This window comes from Schistocerca gregaria, chromosome 2 (genome assembly GCF_023897955.1).
Source record: "Schistocerca gregaria isolate iqSchGreg1 chromosome 2, iqSchGreg1.2, whole genome shotgun sequence".
NCBI lineage: Eukaryota > Metazoa > Arthropoda > Insecta > Orthoptera > Acrididae > Schistocerca > Schistocerca gregaria.
Window position 1 is genome coordinate 767,285,765 of NC_064921.1, and position 18,757 is coordinate 767,304,521.

The 18,757-nt window shown below is 43.2% G+C and overlaps 1 protein-coding gene across 2 annotated transcripts in view; it reads right to left on the reverse strand.

The window, feature by feature from the left end:
* The window catches only part of LOC126334992 (sodium-independent sulfate anion transporter-like), a 183,679-nt gene that overhangs the window by 83,101 nt on the left and 81,821 nt on the right, over positions 1–18,757 (reverse strand). For both annotated transcript variants that reach the window (XM_049997809.1, XM_049997808.1), the window contains exon 2: positions 11,027–11,277. Coding sequence is in view for 1 of the 2 variants with exons in the window: in XM_049997808.1 (XP_049853765.1) it covers positions 11,027–11,277 (251 nt within the window). In the remaining variant the exon portion in view is untranslated. The remainder of the gene's footprint in view (positions 1–11,026; positions 11,278–18,757) is intronic.

An 18,757-nucleotide genomic window follows, 5' to 3' on the forward strand; every position in this document is an offset into this window, starting at 1 on the left:
TTTGATTTTCATTTCATACTGAACAGCCCAAGTTCTGGTAACGGTCCATTACAAGGATGAGCATATAAATATTCTTCCCTTTCTGTCCATATACCCCTTTTCCTCTCTCTGTCAACCTCCATCTCCTCCCTATCAATGTCCATGCCCTCCTTTCCCCTCTCTGTCCATCGCCTCCTACCCTCTTCTCTCTCCACGTTATCACCCCTACTCCGACACGAGGTTTTTGGTTGTTATTTCCACAGCATTTCTTTCCAGATAATAAGTGGTGTGTGTACCAAGTTTGGATGAATTCGATCCAAAGGTTTAGGGGGGAGCCGTTTACTAGTGGCTTTGTCCTATACACATGTATAACTTATATCTAACATATATTTAACATATTTCAAACGTCTTTGTACAAATAGTTCTATATCTCAATGAATTTCTCTCTGCAGTTTCGTTTTTACGCAGCTCAATGTCTATGATATCCTATCTCCTGAATTAGATGTCGTATAATGATACACTAATGTCATTTTGCGGGTACGTTCAGCGGCATATGTAGATACTTTTGCACAAAGAGTTAGCAGCAAAGAAGTAATGAATTTAAATGTCACGCACAGCGCGGCAATTTGTCATGTATCTCCGTGTTTATGACGTCATATCCCTTGAATTTTGATTTGGACAATTATATAATTTTGCATGTACGTTCAGTGGTGTGTGAATACTATCTGCAAAATGTGTCGCGAATACATTCGGTAGTAAAGAAGTAATAAATTAAAACGCCATTCCTGATGCGGCAGTTTTACTGCAGAAACAATAAGCGATAAACTTTTCTCCTTTCACTATTTTGTGGAGAGGGGAGGGGGGCTGTAAGCGAGAAAAAGTTTCATAAAGGTTTGAAATTATATGTAAAGTTGTTGCAAGACACTAAGTGCTACTTCTTCTCAAAGGGGAAGGATTAAAATATAGCTATTCACGCATCGTGGGCTACACTTTCTTTGCACCTCACTCCTACCACTTTGATAGGTAGGTGGTTCTTAACCCTCACCCCCCCCCCCCCTCTTCCCACCCCAGAGATTCTTCCCAGACAATGGTAGGTGCTACGTGTACCGAGTTGGTTGAAACCGGTTTACTGGTTTAGGCGTGCACAGATCAGTTGCACCATGTAGGCAAATAATATGAAACGAGCCGTATACAGCCTATTTCACAACAATTTTTGTAGATAACTACATGTTATCTATTTACAGAATACTTTACGCAAGAATGAAACACTTTTGATAACAAAAGTAGTTATATTACTGTGATATGAAAGGAAAGAGACTGCTCTCGTTACTGAGGAACTATTTGTCATGGTGTATTAATGTAAAGAATTTTTGGCCTTAAAATGTGCTTTTGCGCGGTGACAAGTTTCGTCACAATCGATCTACAATACTTGGCGACGATTGATGAGCAATTTACTGGAAATGTTTTCTTGCGCTCTGACGGAAAAGTATTGATCGAGCCTGATAAAAGAGAAATGAGAGTGACGCTGCAGATTATGAAAGAACATTCAGTTTGTATTTGTTCCTTCCATTGCCCAAGACTTATGTTCATCGTTTACGTAGAGTACAGGTTCCCATCAGATCATCGGATTTAAGCGCTGTCGGGCTGGGCTAGCGCTTGGATGGGTGAGCATCCGGTTTGCCGAGTGCTGTTGGCAAGCAGGATGCACTCAGCCCTTGTGAGGTAAACTGAAGAGCTACTTGATTTAGAAGTAGCGACTCCGGTTTCGTAAACTGACGTAAGGCCGGGAGAGTGGTGTGCTGACCTCATGTCCCTCCGTACCCATATCCAGTGACGCCTGTGGCCTGAGGATGACACGGCGGCCGGTCGGTGCCATCGGGTCTTCCAAGACCTGTTCGAAGGGAGTGCAGTTTAGTTTAGAGTTTATATACAGACTCTGCAGTTTTTGTCTTCTGGTGGGGTGGGAGAACGCGTCCGTCCTTAACTGCTCGTCCACTACCAATGATTTTATAGATTTTGTGTATATAAAACGACCCATAGCGTAAGAACATTCTTCGGAATCGAGAAACGGATCTGCATTAAGAAGTCATTGAAATAGTTCCTCACTAATGCGAACAGTTTCTTCCATTTGTGACGTCGTAATATATGGTTTAAATTAATAAATAAAATTTTAATCGTTACGGAGTAGAAAATTACGTTTGCTTAATATCAGGCGTTTTAATAGTAGTGGGTGAATGATGAAAATTTTTGAAGCAACATAGGTCCACTCCAATGAAGAGTAATGAGATTCAATTTTCTCTTTAAGGCAGAAATGAATTTAATAACATTATTACTTTTTCTGAAGCGCAGTTGATTATTTATAACAGGTACATTGAAAGAAAAAATATTTCAAAGTAGAACATTACATGGCTTATCCATTAAGCAGTCGTCTAGAACACCACCATTTGTGAACATCATAAATTATATTGTAACAAATAAGCCCTCTATCACAAATATTAAGTCAAAATTGACCTGGTTTCGACGCTACTATGAGCGTCGTCTTCAGAATTAGACTAACTGTACTAAAACAGTAGGTATATAGTAAATTAATAAAATTAAAGTTTGCACTGACTCGAAAAGATGCAGTACTTAGAAGTCATAAATTATTCTTATTATACCTTTCGCCCGTCGTTATTCGTTGTTATTTTGATGTAGTGCCGCTGTTTTTGTGGACAGGCTTTGAATAATGGACCCCTGAAATAAGTTACATAACCTTGCTGTTAAAGTAGATGTTGACCAATGGAACCAAACATTTTCAGACATGTGGCGAGACAATGGGGATTAGAGCAAGACTGCCTAATCATGCCGATAGGTAATTCTTTATAGTACTAGGCACATCTAACTGACAACCTTTTCACTTTCCTTTTCATGATATGAGGTCGGGCATGTGATGCATAAGTGTGGGTATATGTCGGAAGTGGGAAGGAGGTCGGAAAACGGTAGAGGATGGTGAGGGGTGGTTCACTTCGTTTTAAAAATAAATAAAAAAAAGCAACGGATAAGCATTTGTCATTGTACAGTATTGTCTCATCAGCTAGCAGGTGACTAGAATGGAATCCATGGAATCCTGTGTTTGAACCATAAAAGAATAAATCAACAGTCGACCCTAAACTCAGAAAATATATCTCGTAGGAAAACGATGTGCATATTCAATGAATGGCGCTTATACAAGGAAGAAGACGGTTTCTGGTGATGGATATCTCAGTTGTTTCTTTTACCATCAGTAACTGAGACAGAATCCCTATCTGGAAAGCGAGGAGAAACTGAAATGCTATCAGACGCCCTTAACATCAAACTAGCAGATTTCTTCCAACTGAAATCGAAAATTCTCGCTTATTTTGATACAGAGCTGTCCACCTCTCACCATTAAAACAGTAGCACAATGGAGGCCGCTTACATCAAACTCACTTTGTACTAAGTGTACCAGATGTGCAAATGACTAATATTTCAGCGCTACTGCACAAAGCAGTATTATGTCACTTGCATTCTGTATACGAGGAAAGATTAAGCAGCAGTTTTATTATTCAGAAATCACGTTGAGCGTTGTTTTCTCTTGAGAAGATCGTGCTATGTCTCGTACAAGAAGCTGAAACATCTACCAATACGTTCTGAATTAGACAACGGCGGTTCACGTTTTATGGTGACAGCGATTTGTCTTTCTACAACATTGCTGCTCAAGTTGTTCGGGTTCCCATGACTGTCGTTAGAATGTCTAATCTATAGCTTCAAGAGGCTCAGACTCAATGGCCTGCAGGATCTCAGCCTCGTCACACGACTAGAGCCGGCGAGGAAGGGCAGTTTCCTGAGCGATCATTGTCTTCCCTCTCGGCCACTAATCGTGTGACGAGGTTGCAGTATCGTACAGCTACGTCGCACACCTCGAGAAATTGGGCTTGTTTTGTGACAGTACTCTTACATATTGCTAAGCAATATTGTTTCATTTTATGTCACTATCTTGCCATTATTATTTTGTGTGTATTAGACTTGAGTGCTTGGGAGAAAAGCTTTTGAGTTTTTTCGGCTAGGACATTGCGCTTCCGATGTAGTCTCAAAATCCTGTTGTAGACAAAAGGTTCAAATGGCTCTAAGCACTATGGGACTTAACATCTAAGGTCATCAGTCCCCTAGACTTAGACCTACTTAAACCTAACTAACATAAGGACATCACACACATCCATGCCCGAGGAGGGATTCGAACCTGCTACAGCAGCAGCACCGGGGTTCCGGAGTGAAGCGCCTAGAACCGCTCGGTTACAATGGCCAGCGTAGACAGAAGGCAGACAGTGGATGTCATTAGAATAGGCATGTCTTCCAAGGAAGACAGGCAGTTTTCATGGATATGAGACTGTGGCCTGCTTTGTGTTAGTGCGGACACAGCTCGTACCCTGGCCCTCCTGTGGCCAGAGGGTGCCATGGCATCCTGTCCGTAGACTGTATTCGTGGATGGTGTTTTTGCCTTTTCTGCATGGACATCAAAAGGCCGTGGTGCTACAGTACTGACCGACTGGAGTGAGAACGATGGTTGTTTTTGCTCCGAAAGTTTAGTTATCCATTTTAACTGAATCGCTGCACCACCATGTTTGGTGCGAAGAGCCCGATTAGTAGAGGGAACACTGCTCCACAGAAGTACCAATCACGTTAAAGTGCATTTTGAACGTCAAGATTGGGAAGTTTTTGCTGCAGTTCCCTGTTTTTTTCGTGAAATAAGCGATATTCTCGTCTGTCACATTGGCAACAGCATTGAGTCGTCTCTTCCACTTAGAGTTTGTTGAAACTACGAAAGTAGTGAATTTAGATTCTGGACATTCGTCTCTGGGCCGTCGTTGAGAAGGGGTAATCTCTGGCACCCGTCTGTGATGACCGATACACGCTAGCTGATTTGGAAACATTTAAGTGTCACATCTTGTGGAAGTGCTATCTACATTCTAAGCAGCTCATTACCTGCTTACTTTTCCACGCAGCTTGTGCTGCTTAATTTGGTTATAATTTGTGGCAAATTGTTGTACTGTTCTCTGCGCAGAGCCGCAGATCTTGATGAGTTTTCTCAATACAGTCTTCCACGGCTTTTGGTACCTTCCCACGGCCTTAGAGTCGTTTTGTGTTTTGATTTGAGTTTTAGAGAAAAATCTTGTCTGTTCATTTTACTATGGTACATGTCAATCATTAGAGAAAATATATCACTGTTAACCTCAACCCTGACTTAGATTACATCGTTCGCTGGCCTATGACTTTGCAGTGGTTAGGCAAACTACAAAAATCAAATATAACTGGTTGTACGCCTAATTTGTTGTTTCACTGTGATAGTGTTTTCATTGTGTAGAGTGGCCAAACAAAACAATCAGTTATACTAAGAATTCTGAGAAAAAAACAGCATTGCACTCTCTCGTCTTATATGAAAAAAGAGCATAACACTTACACTCTTCGGATCAGATCTGGGGAACACCAGATATCTTTGAGTTTACAGCAAGAAACATATTCAAACAGTACGAAAACGTCTAGAACACTATGGAGTGTCGGCGTGGCGATCATTTTTGTGGTTTCCTTTTGCGCGTCAATAGAGAGAGGTATGCTAAGAGTGGTGCACCCTACGATAACACTGGACACAGGAGTATGTTTGGCACCACATCGAGTGCATCTGAAAGCCCAGTCTGAGTACAACCATTGTCAGATTGCGCTCAGCATCGTTACACAGACCAAGGAACTGGAGCCATGCTATGAGGTGTCATTGGGTACACAACACGATCACGTCTTTTTCGTTTAATTTAGACAGCATGACGTGGCTCGCTCCAGTCCCGACTGACGAAGAGAACACGGAAAGTGCCATCACCCGATCTCCCATGAACATCGCTCGGTGGAAGAGGGGTAAAAATAAGCGAACACATGCCTCGGCTTATCCGTAGATACTCGACCTTTTCTGAAACAACGACGCTCAAAGTTTGCTTCTTATTCTTGAGTCCCGTGTTGGAAACCCGATTATTACTTTTATTTTTGTTTTCCTTTATATACATATGTGTGTAGAATGTTACTACAAGAACGTTTTCCAGCGTATATTGTCCTTATTCGTCTACTAATTGTATATCAGATGAATGAATATTAAACAAACGAGAAAATTATTTGAAATTGTTTTCAGTGAAATTCTTATGGTATATTTTGATTCATAATCAATTCCAAGCGCTAGGTTTTGGAAAAGTGAGCCGTTATCCATGATTTTCCGCGAAATTATTGCCAACGCTCGAAGTCTTCAGCAACGTTAACGATGTTTCTTTCCCGAGTGAGGTTCATACGAACCTGCCTTGACGGGATGCTGGTGGTGTTCGGAATACGTGTGTTTCGAATGTTTACACGATCGATATCATCCAAGGAAATGCAGCAAGTCTTCCTGAAGAACAAACATATGAATAAAATATAAGATTTAGTATAAGAACTGAGAAGAGAATGAAAAATCAACAGCCAGACACACACACATCATATTATTAATATATCACTTATTGGAAATCCATTTAGAATTTTACAGTTAATATAACGCCTTGTGTCCCCTGATTTGATAACAAACAGTCATGTAGTAACCTTCTACGGACAAAGGGTAGATAAAAAAGTAAATAAAATAAAATGAAGAAAGCAATAACCTGGTTTCGAACTCGGGGCGCAAAATTAGGAACCCACTGTGCTAATCACTGAGCCATCATTTTGTCTGAGGATATCGCTCGCTAAAAGCCACGAAAGTACCTCGAAAACTTTGACTGTATTTTTTCAGAAAGGGTCGAGTATCTACGGATAAGCCGAGACACGTGTTAGCGTATTTGGACTCCTCTTCCACCTAGCGAAGTTCCTGGCAAATCCACTGGTGGCACTGGCCGTGTTCGCCTGGTCAGTCGGGATTGATACGACTCACGCCACGCTGCACACATCAAGTCCGCTAAACAGAGGAAAGGTTACTGAAGCCTTTGCCGGCGCTCGATTCAAATCGTCCCTCTCATCTTCTGTGATATGGTAGGATTATCACCCTCCCATGTAATACATGCTCTCTAGGATGAGAACGTTGGCAGCTCGTTGTCTTGTGGTTAGCATTGTTGACTCTCGATCACGGAGCCTCGCTTTCAGTTCCCGGCTTGGTCGCTGATTTGTGTGTGTGTATGTGTGTGTGTGTGTGTGTGTGTGTGTGTGTGTGTGTGTGTGTGTGTGTATGTGTGTGTGTGTATGTGCGTTATCCTCATCGTAATTTCATCATCATCGTAGCTCAAGCCGCCGAAGTGGTGCCAAATAAGAGGACTTGCACCAGGTGGTCAAACTAGAGACTGACAATGAGTATCGATTTATCAAAACATGGATATCTCCTGAAAATGACAGCAATGTGTAACTTCAGTAATTATATTATCGAAATGTCGATTAATCGGTATTTAATAACTAAAGCTAAAGCGATTATTTATTGTCTGTCTTTTCTTGACTCATAGGCGCTATAGATCTCATCAGCAGACTTCTTCCCCATTCCAGCTATTACCACTCTTCGCAATCTGACAGTAAATATTTTGCAATGAGCTTAGTTAACTTACATATTGAGTACTAAAAATGACCAGAGTTGAGCATGAGTGTATCTATACTGCATATTCATGAAAGCTTGTTACTTCTGTGTTTCATATCTACCATTGCAAATGATAGATATGAGGTGAAAAATTGACACATTTAGTGACAGCACTGTATGATAATGGCGAACATCATTACTCATTGCTCCAAACTATGAGGCAGAATGTGCGTTTCTCTTACACCCCGATTGCCTGGCTCAAGAAAAGATAGACACTGTAAAAGTATCGTACACTCGGCACAAATACCGCACACATTACTGCACTGGTATTTAATGGAAAATGTACTCTGTTGGCTGAAATGCTTAGTCGTCGTTTCACACCCACTTTGTCAGAAATTGCTCAAAAATATGTACTATGCCAAGCCTGTTCTGTTTTGTCCGAAACTGTTGCTTCCTTAGTAAGCTAGATAACAGAAGCAGACTGACAGCGGAACATATGAAATAAAGAGTTCTGTTAACGTCTGTCGGTGACGGTTGTTGGTTTCATTAATTATTTTTTGTAAATAAGTGATTTTATAGCATGTTGTATGTCTTTTATTGGTTAATGTCGGATATGATAAAGTACATGTCAGTTTTTAAATGCTTTCACTCAGAGTGAAATTTTCTCTCTGCAGCGAAGTGTGCGCTGATATGAAACTTCCTGGCTGATTAAAACTCTGTGCCGGAGCGAGACTCGAACTCTGGACCTTTGTCTTTCGGCGATAAGTGCTCTACCATCTGAGCCACGCAAGCACGACTCACAGTTTTCATCCCTCCAGTGCGTCGTCTCCTACCTTCCAAACTTTACAGAAGCTCTCCTGTACATCTTACAGAACTATCAAGCACAGCCTGAATGAAAATTTCACTCTGCAGCGGAGTGTGCCCTGATATGAAACTTACAGGCATATTAAAACTACGTGCCGTACCGAAACTCGAACTCGGGAACTTTGGGTTTTGAAACTTACAGGCATATTAAAACTACGTGCCGTACCGAAACTCGAACTCGGGAACTTTGGGTTTTGAAACTTACAGGCATATTAAAACTACGTGCCGTACCGAAACTCGAACTCGGGAACTTTGGGTTTTGAAACTTACAGGCATATTAAAACTACGTGCCGTACCGAAACTCGAACTCGGGAACTTTGGGTTTTGCGGACAAGTGGTCTACTATCTGAGCTACACAAGCACCACTCACGACCCGTCCTCACAGCTTTCATTCCCATCACCTCGTTTCCTACCTCGGAATGTAGGAGACGAGGTGATGGCGGAAATTAAGCTGTGAGGAGGGGTCTACTATCTGAGCTACCCAAGCACAACTCACAACCCTTCCTCACAGCTTTCATTCCCATTATGCGTTTGCTACCGTGGAAGGTAGGAGACGAGGTAATGGCGAAAATTAAGCTGTGAGGATGGGTCCTGAGTCGTGCTTGGATAGCTCAGATGGCAGCCGGCACGGTAGCTGAGCGTGTTAGGTCACAGGGTTAGCTGCCCTCTGTTAGCTGCCCTCTGTAATAAAAAAAACTGAGTTAATGTATCAACAAAGAACTTAAAAGGGTGTCTTACGACGTCCGCTCCGGGCAGACGCGATGAAAAAAAAAGAAGAAGAAGATGGTAGAGCACTTGACCGGGAAAGGTAAAGGTCCCGAGTTTCACTCTCGGTCCGACACACAGTTTTTTAAATCATTCCTGTAACTTCCATTAATTATTTTAAACTTCTGTAAATATTGAAAATGTCGTCCGATACATCGAAACATAAATATTTTTGTATCGATAATATCGACGCCTTTTATAGACGTGCACACAATATGAATCGATATTTTTAAAAGTTTGCCCAACTCTAGGCCGAACTCCCTAGAATGGAACTGCCGGTAAATACTGCAATAGGTTCAAATGGCTCTGAGCAATATGGGACTTAACATCTGAGGTCATCAGTCCTCTAGAACTAGAACTACTTAAACCTAACTAACCTAAGGACATCACACACATCCATGCCCGAGGCAGGATTCGAACCTGCGAACGTAGCGGTCACGCGGTTCCAGACTAGAGTCCTGCATGGCCGAGTAAGCGAGCAGAAAATACGAGATGGGGCGAGCACACCCTAACTGAATAGGCTGCCCGCACAAGTCCTTGTGACCGAGCATAGATGCTGTGACCGAATACGTACCACGTAACTTCAAACACATTACAGGTACGGGCTTCTCCTTTGTGGTGTGTCTCTCTCTCTGTAATCATGCCGTGCGAGGAAGCCAGTGCAGTAAGACGTAAGACTGAAACCAATGTTTACACATTGGAGAGATGGGAAGGTCTAAAAAGCCAAGTATGGAGCATAGTTTTGTTGGTTGTAGACGAAAACAGTACGTCTACTGGGTACGTATCGTGCATAAACTGCTCCACATTATTGTGTTTCCTATCGGGAACCACTCATTTAAAGAAACACAGTTGCAAGAAACCTCACAAAGATACAGCTCCTTCAGGGATACCGGCATTAATAAAAAATAGTACTACAGCAACGCGTGTTGCAATGTGTGCTAAAGATATGACACCTTTTAATGCTGTTTCCAGTGAAAGTTTCAGAGAACTAGGCCAAGAATTAATACATCTAGGTGCGCATTATGAAGTTAACGTGGCAGATGTCATGCCACATCCCTCTACTATAAGCAGACATGTCAAAGAACAAGCTGATGCAATACGAAACAGCACAATGCCTTCTGATATTGCGGAAGTTATTAATAGAACATGTGCTGCGACAGTTGATATGTGGACTGATTCGCATAATCAGGTGCACTATTTGACGCTTAAAACACATTACATTGACACAGGTTGGTCTCTTGTGATCAATGTTTTATTTGCAACAAAATTCCCGGACGTTAGGAAGACAGGAGTAAATATTATAAAAGAAAGTGCCCTATGAATTCAGCTGTGTTACGTACCCGTTCTTGGAAACGTTACTTTTGTATTAAAGGAGAGAGAGAGAGAGAGTCGGAGATAAATACATTGTGTGTGTGTGTGTGTGTGTGTGTGTGTGTGTGTGTGTGTGTGTGTGTGAGTGTGTGTGTGTGTGAGAGAGAGAGAGAGAGAGAGAGAGAGAGACAGAGAGAGAGAGAGAGAGAGAGAGAGAGAGACAGAGAGAGGCGTTGTATTTGTACAGTACACTGCAGCGAGCCGGGGCGAGGCGAGGTAAGACGTCAGCGGTGACCGGTCATGCTCGGTTATCCGCGTGTCCGGAATTCGGACATCAGACATGGGGCGAGTACGTGACCGAGCCGAGTCGTGTGGGGCCGGACAAGAGCGGCTCGGTGCCTCCGTCAACAGGCGAGCTGTGACCGGTCAAACATGGAGCGTTGCAGCACTCTATTCCAGACTGAAGTTCGGAGAACCGCACGGCCACACCGGCCGGCACTGCAATAGGCGCATTTCATCGTAGGACGAGCACGGCTGGCCGCAGCTCACCTGTGGGGGCAGGCCGGCGACCACGGCGTACGCGATGCCCTGGGGGATGGCGGTGAGGCCGACGGTGATGCCGGCCACAGCGTCCTGCAGCAGAGTGGACAAGGTGTAGGCGGGCAACCACTGCAGGATGGGCAGCCGCTTGCGGGCCGTCGCCACGCTGCACGCTTCCGAGGCGGACTTCTTCAGGTAGCGCAGCACAGCCGAGCAGCTGAGCGCGCGCTCTTCCGCTGCCGTAACGTCTGTGTCATGTTCTGCAAGGAGAAAACAAAAAGTCTTCCAGCATCTTCCCACACTCGCGGAATAAATAATAACACGAGCAACTAAATATGTGTACCCTCGCTGTCAGTGGCAACGAGGGAGTAATTTTGGCAAGTGAGAGACCCCATGTGCTCTGCAACTTCCGGATGATCTCGCTTCACTAACCCAGATACTCGTGATCCAGCGTTCTTTGTGTAGTACATCCCTGCCAGAAACAAGGCGCTCTTCTTATCTGTCTGGAGATAAGGAACAGACTTATCCCATCGACGATTTGCAGCCGTCGCTGTCATAGCAAGTTTACGAGCTTTGAGCAAACGCTGGAAGTTTACTAAGCAGATTCTCTACCATGAAGTACAAAATGGGCATTTAAGACTTTGACTTTAATATATTGGCGTACGCGATACATTTCAGTCTACGACAGAGTCTTCTAAATCTGTGTCAGTCTCTTCCGCTTTATACAGCCGACGTCGTATATAATGTGTGACCTTCTATGAATTTTGTCTTCCTCTGCAGTTACTTTTAGGCCTTTCACTGCCCGTCTTCCCCTTTCTCCTCCACAAGGCTTTAACTACTACGTTATTAGTTTCTATCGCAGGATTGTTCGTACATTTTCTAATACCTCTACATTTCAGTCTTTTTCTGTAGACTAAAAATTTTAATATCTGCAACAATATTTCCCCAATATGCGCCATTCTCATTCGCGCAAGACTGCACTATTGCTTCACAATATTTCAGCAACAGCCGTATGTGAAATATGTAGTTAATTTCTTTATGATTGATCATAACGAAGTTATCGTGATATCCGAAGTTTAAAAAGTCATGTTGAAACGGTAGGATAAAGGATATTCTGCCATTCTGGCACCATGAAACTGTACCCGTATTAATCCCGACTACCAAAGATTACAGATGTATTTACGTTACTCTTACCTGTCGTTACTATGCTTCCACTCCTCTACGCTATGAATGAACATACTCGGTCTGTTTAAATGCTTACTAATATTTTCGACACCTTGGCGTTGTTTTAATTAGATGAGGCCCATCAGGGAGTTGGACAAAAATTTCGAAAGACAGCGGGAAACGCATGCCTGAACGTAAATGCATATGCTAGCTGAGGATGCAGCTTGCGCTGTTGCATTTGACCACGAATGGCACCCGTATAACGACCTCCAAATATTGCACGTTTCCGTCGTAGTCAGAACAGTGCCCTGTGGAGCTGTGAGTACATTGTGTCCGAGCTCAGTGTATTCAAGCGGGGAGAACTTACGATAACTGAAGAAAATTTCACAAGCCAAGATGGCTAAAAAAGCATTTTATTGGATGGCTGGTTTGAAAAGAGCTATACTGCCACCATCGGTTATTACGCTTTAAAATTTTTACAGCATGTTGTACATCACAATGTGTAATGTCCGATGAGGACAGCATATCTCTTTTGAAACTGGTCATCCAATAAAATACTTTTTTAGCGATCTTGGCTTTTAAAGTTGTCTTCAGGTTGTAGATCACCCACTGACCTACCATATCAGAAGTATACAGGGTGGTCCATTGATAGTGACCAGGCCAAATATCTCACGAAATAAGCATCAAACGAAAAAAACTACAAAGAACGAAACTCGTCTAGCTTGAAGGGAACAGGAAGTGTTCAGCCACATGTGATACGTCAACCACATAGCTCGCGTGCGGTTGAAGTGGTTTGAATAGAATATTTCATGACAGTAGGATTGGTCGTCGACGCACCCTACCATGGCCCGCACGTTCAGCGAATCTGATGTCCCCGGATTTCTTTCTGTGGGGAAAGTTGAAGGATATTTGCCATCGTGATCAACCGACAACGCCTGACAACATGCGTCAGCCCATTGTCTATGCATGTGCGATTATTACGGAAGGCGAACTACTCGCTGTTAAGAGGAATGTCGTTACACGTATTGCCAAATGCATTGAGGTTGACGGACATCATTTTGAGCATTTATTGTATTAATGTGGTATTTACAGGTAATCACGCTGTAACAGCATGCGTTCTCAGAAATGATAAGTTCACAAAGGTACATGTGTCACATTGGAACAACCGAAATAAAATGTTCAAACGTTCCTACGTTCTGTATTTTAATTTAAAAAACCTACCTGTTACCAAGTGTTCGTCTAAAATTGTGAGCCATATGTTCGTGACTATTACAGCGCCATCTATTACAAAGCGAAAAAAGTGGTCCAACTAAAACATTCATATTTACTTACGTACTACGCGAATACGTAATAAAAAAGGGGGTTCCTATTTTTAAAAAAAACGCAGTTGATATCCGTTTGACCAATGGCAGCGCCATCTAGCGGGCCAACGATAGCGCCATCTGGTTTCCCCCTTCAAGGTAGACAAGTTTCGTTCTTTGTAGTTTTTTCGTGTGACACTTATTTCGTGAGATATTTGGCCCGGTCACGATCAATGGACCATCCTGTATAACTTCGGGAAGTTTTTGGTGCTTCCGTAACTAAGGAAGCCGCAGCGTTTGGTGTTTCGAAGAGTTATATCGCGTACAGGGAAAGCAAAGAAACATCACCCGCTAAGTCACAACGCGGACGAAAGTGCATGTTGAGTGATCGTCATGGTCACTGAAGAGAACTGTGTCAAAAAGAAAAGGCGCGTATAGCTGTAGAAGTAGCTGCAGAACTGAATGTCACCCTTGTGATCCCTGTCAGCACACGAACAGAATGGGAGTTCCAGAAGCAGTAACTGCAGGGCGAGCTGAAATTCCAAAACCCCTCATCAGTGACGCAAATGCCCTTAATAGAAACATATGGTGCCGAAACCATAAAATATGGACTATGGAACAATGGAAGGAAGTTATTTGGTCGCATGAGTTCTGTTTCACACTGTTAACTTATGGCCCAGATAACGTCCCAAGAGTGAAACATGGCGTGGATTCGGGGTAGTCCAGGAGACGCATGGTTACTCTGCAAGGGTTATGTGACCATTTCGAGTGATAGGTCCATCCATTGTTTGTTGCCCAATGGTGCTGCTGGGCTCCAAAACGACGGGGCCCCTGTTCACACAGCTAGCATCGTCCAGGACTCGGTTTCTGAGCCCGATGATGAGTTTTCTCATTTCTAATGGCCACCACAGTCATCATAACTCAGTATTATTGAGCCTTTGTGGTTTACCTTGGACAGAAGGGTATGTGATCTCCATCCACCTCCATCATCGTTTCTTGGACTTGCAAGTATTTTGGAGGAAGAACGGCATACAATTCCTAGAAAACGATAGAGGACCTGTAATTATACAATCCAAGACGACTCGAATATATTTAAGTCCAAGGGTTTTCCTACAACATATTAGGTATGATAATGTGTTTGCATATTTTTGTCCACCCCCTGTGTAAGTGGAGCAGAGACAAATGGGGAATCATTTTAGAAACTACAGGGTCCGCAAATGAGAAGATCAACTAATATAAATGACTTACAGGCCCATATCGTTAAAGTCGATATGTAGCAGAATTTTAGAACATATATTGTGTTCTAACATTATGAATTACCTAGAAGAAAACGGTCTATTGACGTACAGTCAACATGGATTTAGAAGACATCGTTCTTGTGAAACACAACTAGCTCTTTATCCACATGAAGTGCTGAGTGCTATTGACAAGGGATTTCAAATCGGTTCCGTATTTCTGGATTTCCGGAAGGCTTTTGACACTGTACCACACAAGTGCCTCGTAGTGAAATAGAGTGCTTATGGACTATCGTCTCAGTTATGTGACTGGATTTGTGATTTTCTGTCAGAGAGGCCGGCCGGTGTGGCCGTGCGGTTCTAGGCGCGTCAATCTGGAACTGCGTGGCCGCTACGGTCGCAGGTTCGAATCCTGCCTCGGGCATGGATGTGTGTGATGTACTTAGGTTAGTTAGGTTTAAGTAGTTCTAAGTTCAAGGGTCTGATGACCACAGATGTTAAGTCCCATAGTGCTCAGAGCCATTTGAACACTCTTCTGTTTGGGAAAGGGAGTTCCGGTAACTCCCTGTATGAATAATATGCAGGTCAGTGTCCTGTTTTATAAACATAGTACGTATTTTATAGAACCTAATTTGAAGGACAGGTGAATGACAACCGACCATACAGTTTTATTGTTCGCGCTTGAAACTGTAATGATAACGAATCTACTGAAAACACTTCCGAACCGTGCTGCGAGATCGATAGCTCGCGCTCGGCGAGGTGAGCATTTTCTTTGCCAGTTCGACGGTTTTTGGTGGTACCAAGGAAGGAGTGGAGCGAGCGTGAACGAGGTGCTCGAAGCTAACAGGAGTTGGTAGTGGTGTCCGCCGAAGCGATCGTGCAATTGCCAAGGAGCAATTGGCCAGTATTTTTGGAGCAAGGATTTTGTAAGGCGAGGGTCGTGAGCTGGCGGTTACCGTACAGGACGTCGCGGTTGCTGAAATGGCGTGCTTGGCAAGGCTGCACCTGAACTAAAAGGGGCATTCGGAAAGTAAGGAACGATCTGCCGTGAAATGGAAAATACAGTGAAAATCTGATGAAGCTTTGCACAGATGCGTTGGGCACTGTGTCTAGTACGCCCGTCGATCGCATCATGTCGCTCTTTTCAGTTCTGAGCTCACAGTGAGAACGTAAAAAGATGGCTCGAAATTAGCGTATCCCGCCAAGTATGAGGGCCTGACGAAAGATTTCGCCTGAAGCTATGCAATCCACATAGCATAACTGTCATGCGGTTCGTTCTACACGACAATTCTCGGCCGCACTCTGCAGGGCAATGAAGTTGTTCCTGCAGCGTTTTCGATGGGAAGTGTTTGGTCACCCACAATACAGCCCGTAATTGGCTACCCCTGAGGTTCATCTCTCCTCAGATGAACCGCTGCCTATGAAGACAATATTTTGACACTTATAACGAGCTGCAGTCCAGAGTAGAAAATTGTCGAAAAGCACTGGCGGCTGTCTTCTATAACGAGGGAATTGAAAAGTTGGTACAACGCTACGTCAGGTGTCTAAGTCGGAGTGGCAACTGTGTAGAGAAGTACCTGGAAGGTGTAGCTAACCGTTGCAAATAAAACAGTTTTGGTTTTCACTGTGGTTACCATTTCGCGACCTATCGTAGTTGCGCTAGTATGAGTGGTTTCGGTGGTTCCTCCTGCCGAAGTCAGCGCGATTCGGCGAAGCCTGCGAACCGTGCCCCGGGCTGTCCTAGTCGCTCGGAACGCCTTCATCGTGGGATTTTGCTGAACACCAGGTCTTGGATTTCCCAATCGAGGACAAAGCCATAACCTTTCTCTTCCTGCTTATGGATGAGCGTCCTTTTTAATGTTGACCAGAAACTTCTCTATAGTACCTGCAGTTTGTTTGAATCAGCTGGGTGGCTGCGTTTTCCAACTTCAGTTGTGTTCCGTTCGCACATTTTGCATTTAATTGGTGATTATTTGAAGGGGTCGCTGCTGGCATGTGCTCAACTCCTTAACTTCTTCCCGTAAGGAAACTGACTTATATATATATATATATATATATATATATATATATATATATATATATATATATATATATATATATATATAAAGCATAAAAAATCTTTAATTCTGGGTTACTCCCGTATTTATACCCGCTTTAAGTGTGATGCCTTTTGGAGCTGGATCAAAAGCTATAGTCTTGTTTTCCTTTTCACTGTCTGAGAGTGTTTGCTGTACATGTTGCAGCGGCCATCGTACTCTCGCTTGCATTGTTGTCGCCGGGCGCTGGTTCAAATTTCAAGTGGCTCTGTGCACTATGGGACTTAGAACTACTTAAACCTAACTAACCTAAGGACATCACACACATCCATGCCCGAGACAGGATTCGAACCTGCGACCCTAGCGGTCGCGCGGTTCCAGACTGAAGCGCCTAGAACAACACGTCCACACCGTCCGGCCCGGGCGCTGGGGCTCCAGTTGTATGTCTGAGGTCCGTTGTGCCGCCAGTGGGTTTGTGCCCTGATCTGACATCGGGCTGCTCAGTCGTAATTACTTAATGTTTAATGTGCTTGATATTTTGTAATCCATTTAAAAATGTGAACCATGACTGAATTGTTTAAAATCTGGTATCTGGAGTTTAATAATTTTTCTTAAAGGTGATCTTCAATTTTTTCCCACTTTTTAAACAGAAGAAAATTGATTGATGGTTGTTTCTTGTTACTGTTTTGGAAAAGAATTTCTTGTCGGCTAATAAATTTTGGAGGAGGTACTTAATAACAAATGTTCTTTCCCAGCCCTTCCTCCAGGACCTGACTGTCTGTGTTTTCTACGTAGATACACGCACATGTTGCATGTGACACCTTGCAACGTATTTCAGTGAGAGTATATGAGGAGGAATGAATGAGAAGTAGACGGTGAGCTGCACAATGACGCGATTGGCTCTGGTGATAATACTCGGGAACTGCGCTGCTGTTTTGCCCCAGGTCGTGTATTCTCCCACACAGCCCTTCACCACAAGAGACTAGTGCCAGCGGAATGATCAGTGGAATCAGGAATTCCTGAAGCTGCGTTAAATGGCCGTCGCGTATCTGAAGAGAGCAGTTGGGGAAACATAATTGGCTCATGAGCCTGTTATAAGTGAAACGCGCTGACTCTAAGATAACGATCTCCGATGCAGCGATATCGCAGCGGCATTTTCAGAGGCCATTTTCAGAGGCCACTTGAGTTTTCTTGCCAAATCAATAGGCGCCCTGGCATGGAAGAGTCGAGTAGAGAGCAATCCAAGTGCTCCTGGGGTGTTTTAAGGCTAGTTTACTGCGCTTAGTCTCTGGGTGCGGCTACCGCCGTTACTGCTGACGTATAGTTAGTCTGGTTAAATTTTATTACTCCTTCTAATAAAGTAATGTACTCTCTAGTATTCCACCTCGGTACTGATACTACACTTAATAGGGTCTAAGATTTGAGATGGTAGAACAACTGTGATATCTTTTCACATATTCACTCTGTTTAAAAACATTAAATGTCCCGTGGTGAAAGTCGATATTTTCTGAAACATGTTAAGTCGTATAAACCGTAGCTCCTTTTCTTAGAAGAAATGACCTTTTATAGTATCAAATTAAGTAAGAAGCTGCTCTAGCCACGAACCTTAGGTAGAGAACTGTTTAAAGAGGTAGATCTTTATTTGCCGCTTTATTGTACGCTTATTCGTTCTTGAAATTTCCTTTAAATAATACGCCTCAATTCAGAAGTAGAATGATGTCCATAATCGGTACTCTTGAAACACAACGCGCTACCTAAAACGATCCAAAACGCCACGCATAAAAACGGAATTTTTTTCGGGCCCCATACTTCGGGTTCTACTTGCGATGGAAAGGTAGGGTTATGTGTTTAGGATAGCCTTTGGGTTGACGACAATTTATATACCAAACTGAAGGATTGTCTTGCTATACCTATCCTACAGTACCGGGTCAAAGTCTGAACATTGCACAATTCCTCCAGGTTAGGCAAAAGAAGCAAATCGGTAAGTCCTTTCTGCATTAGTTG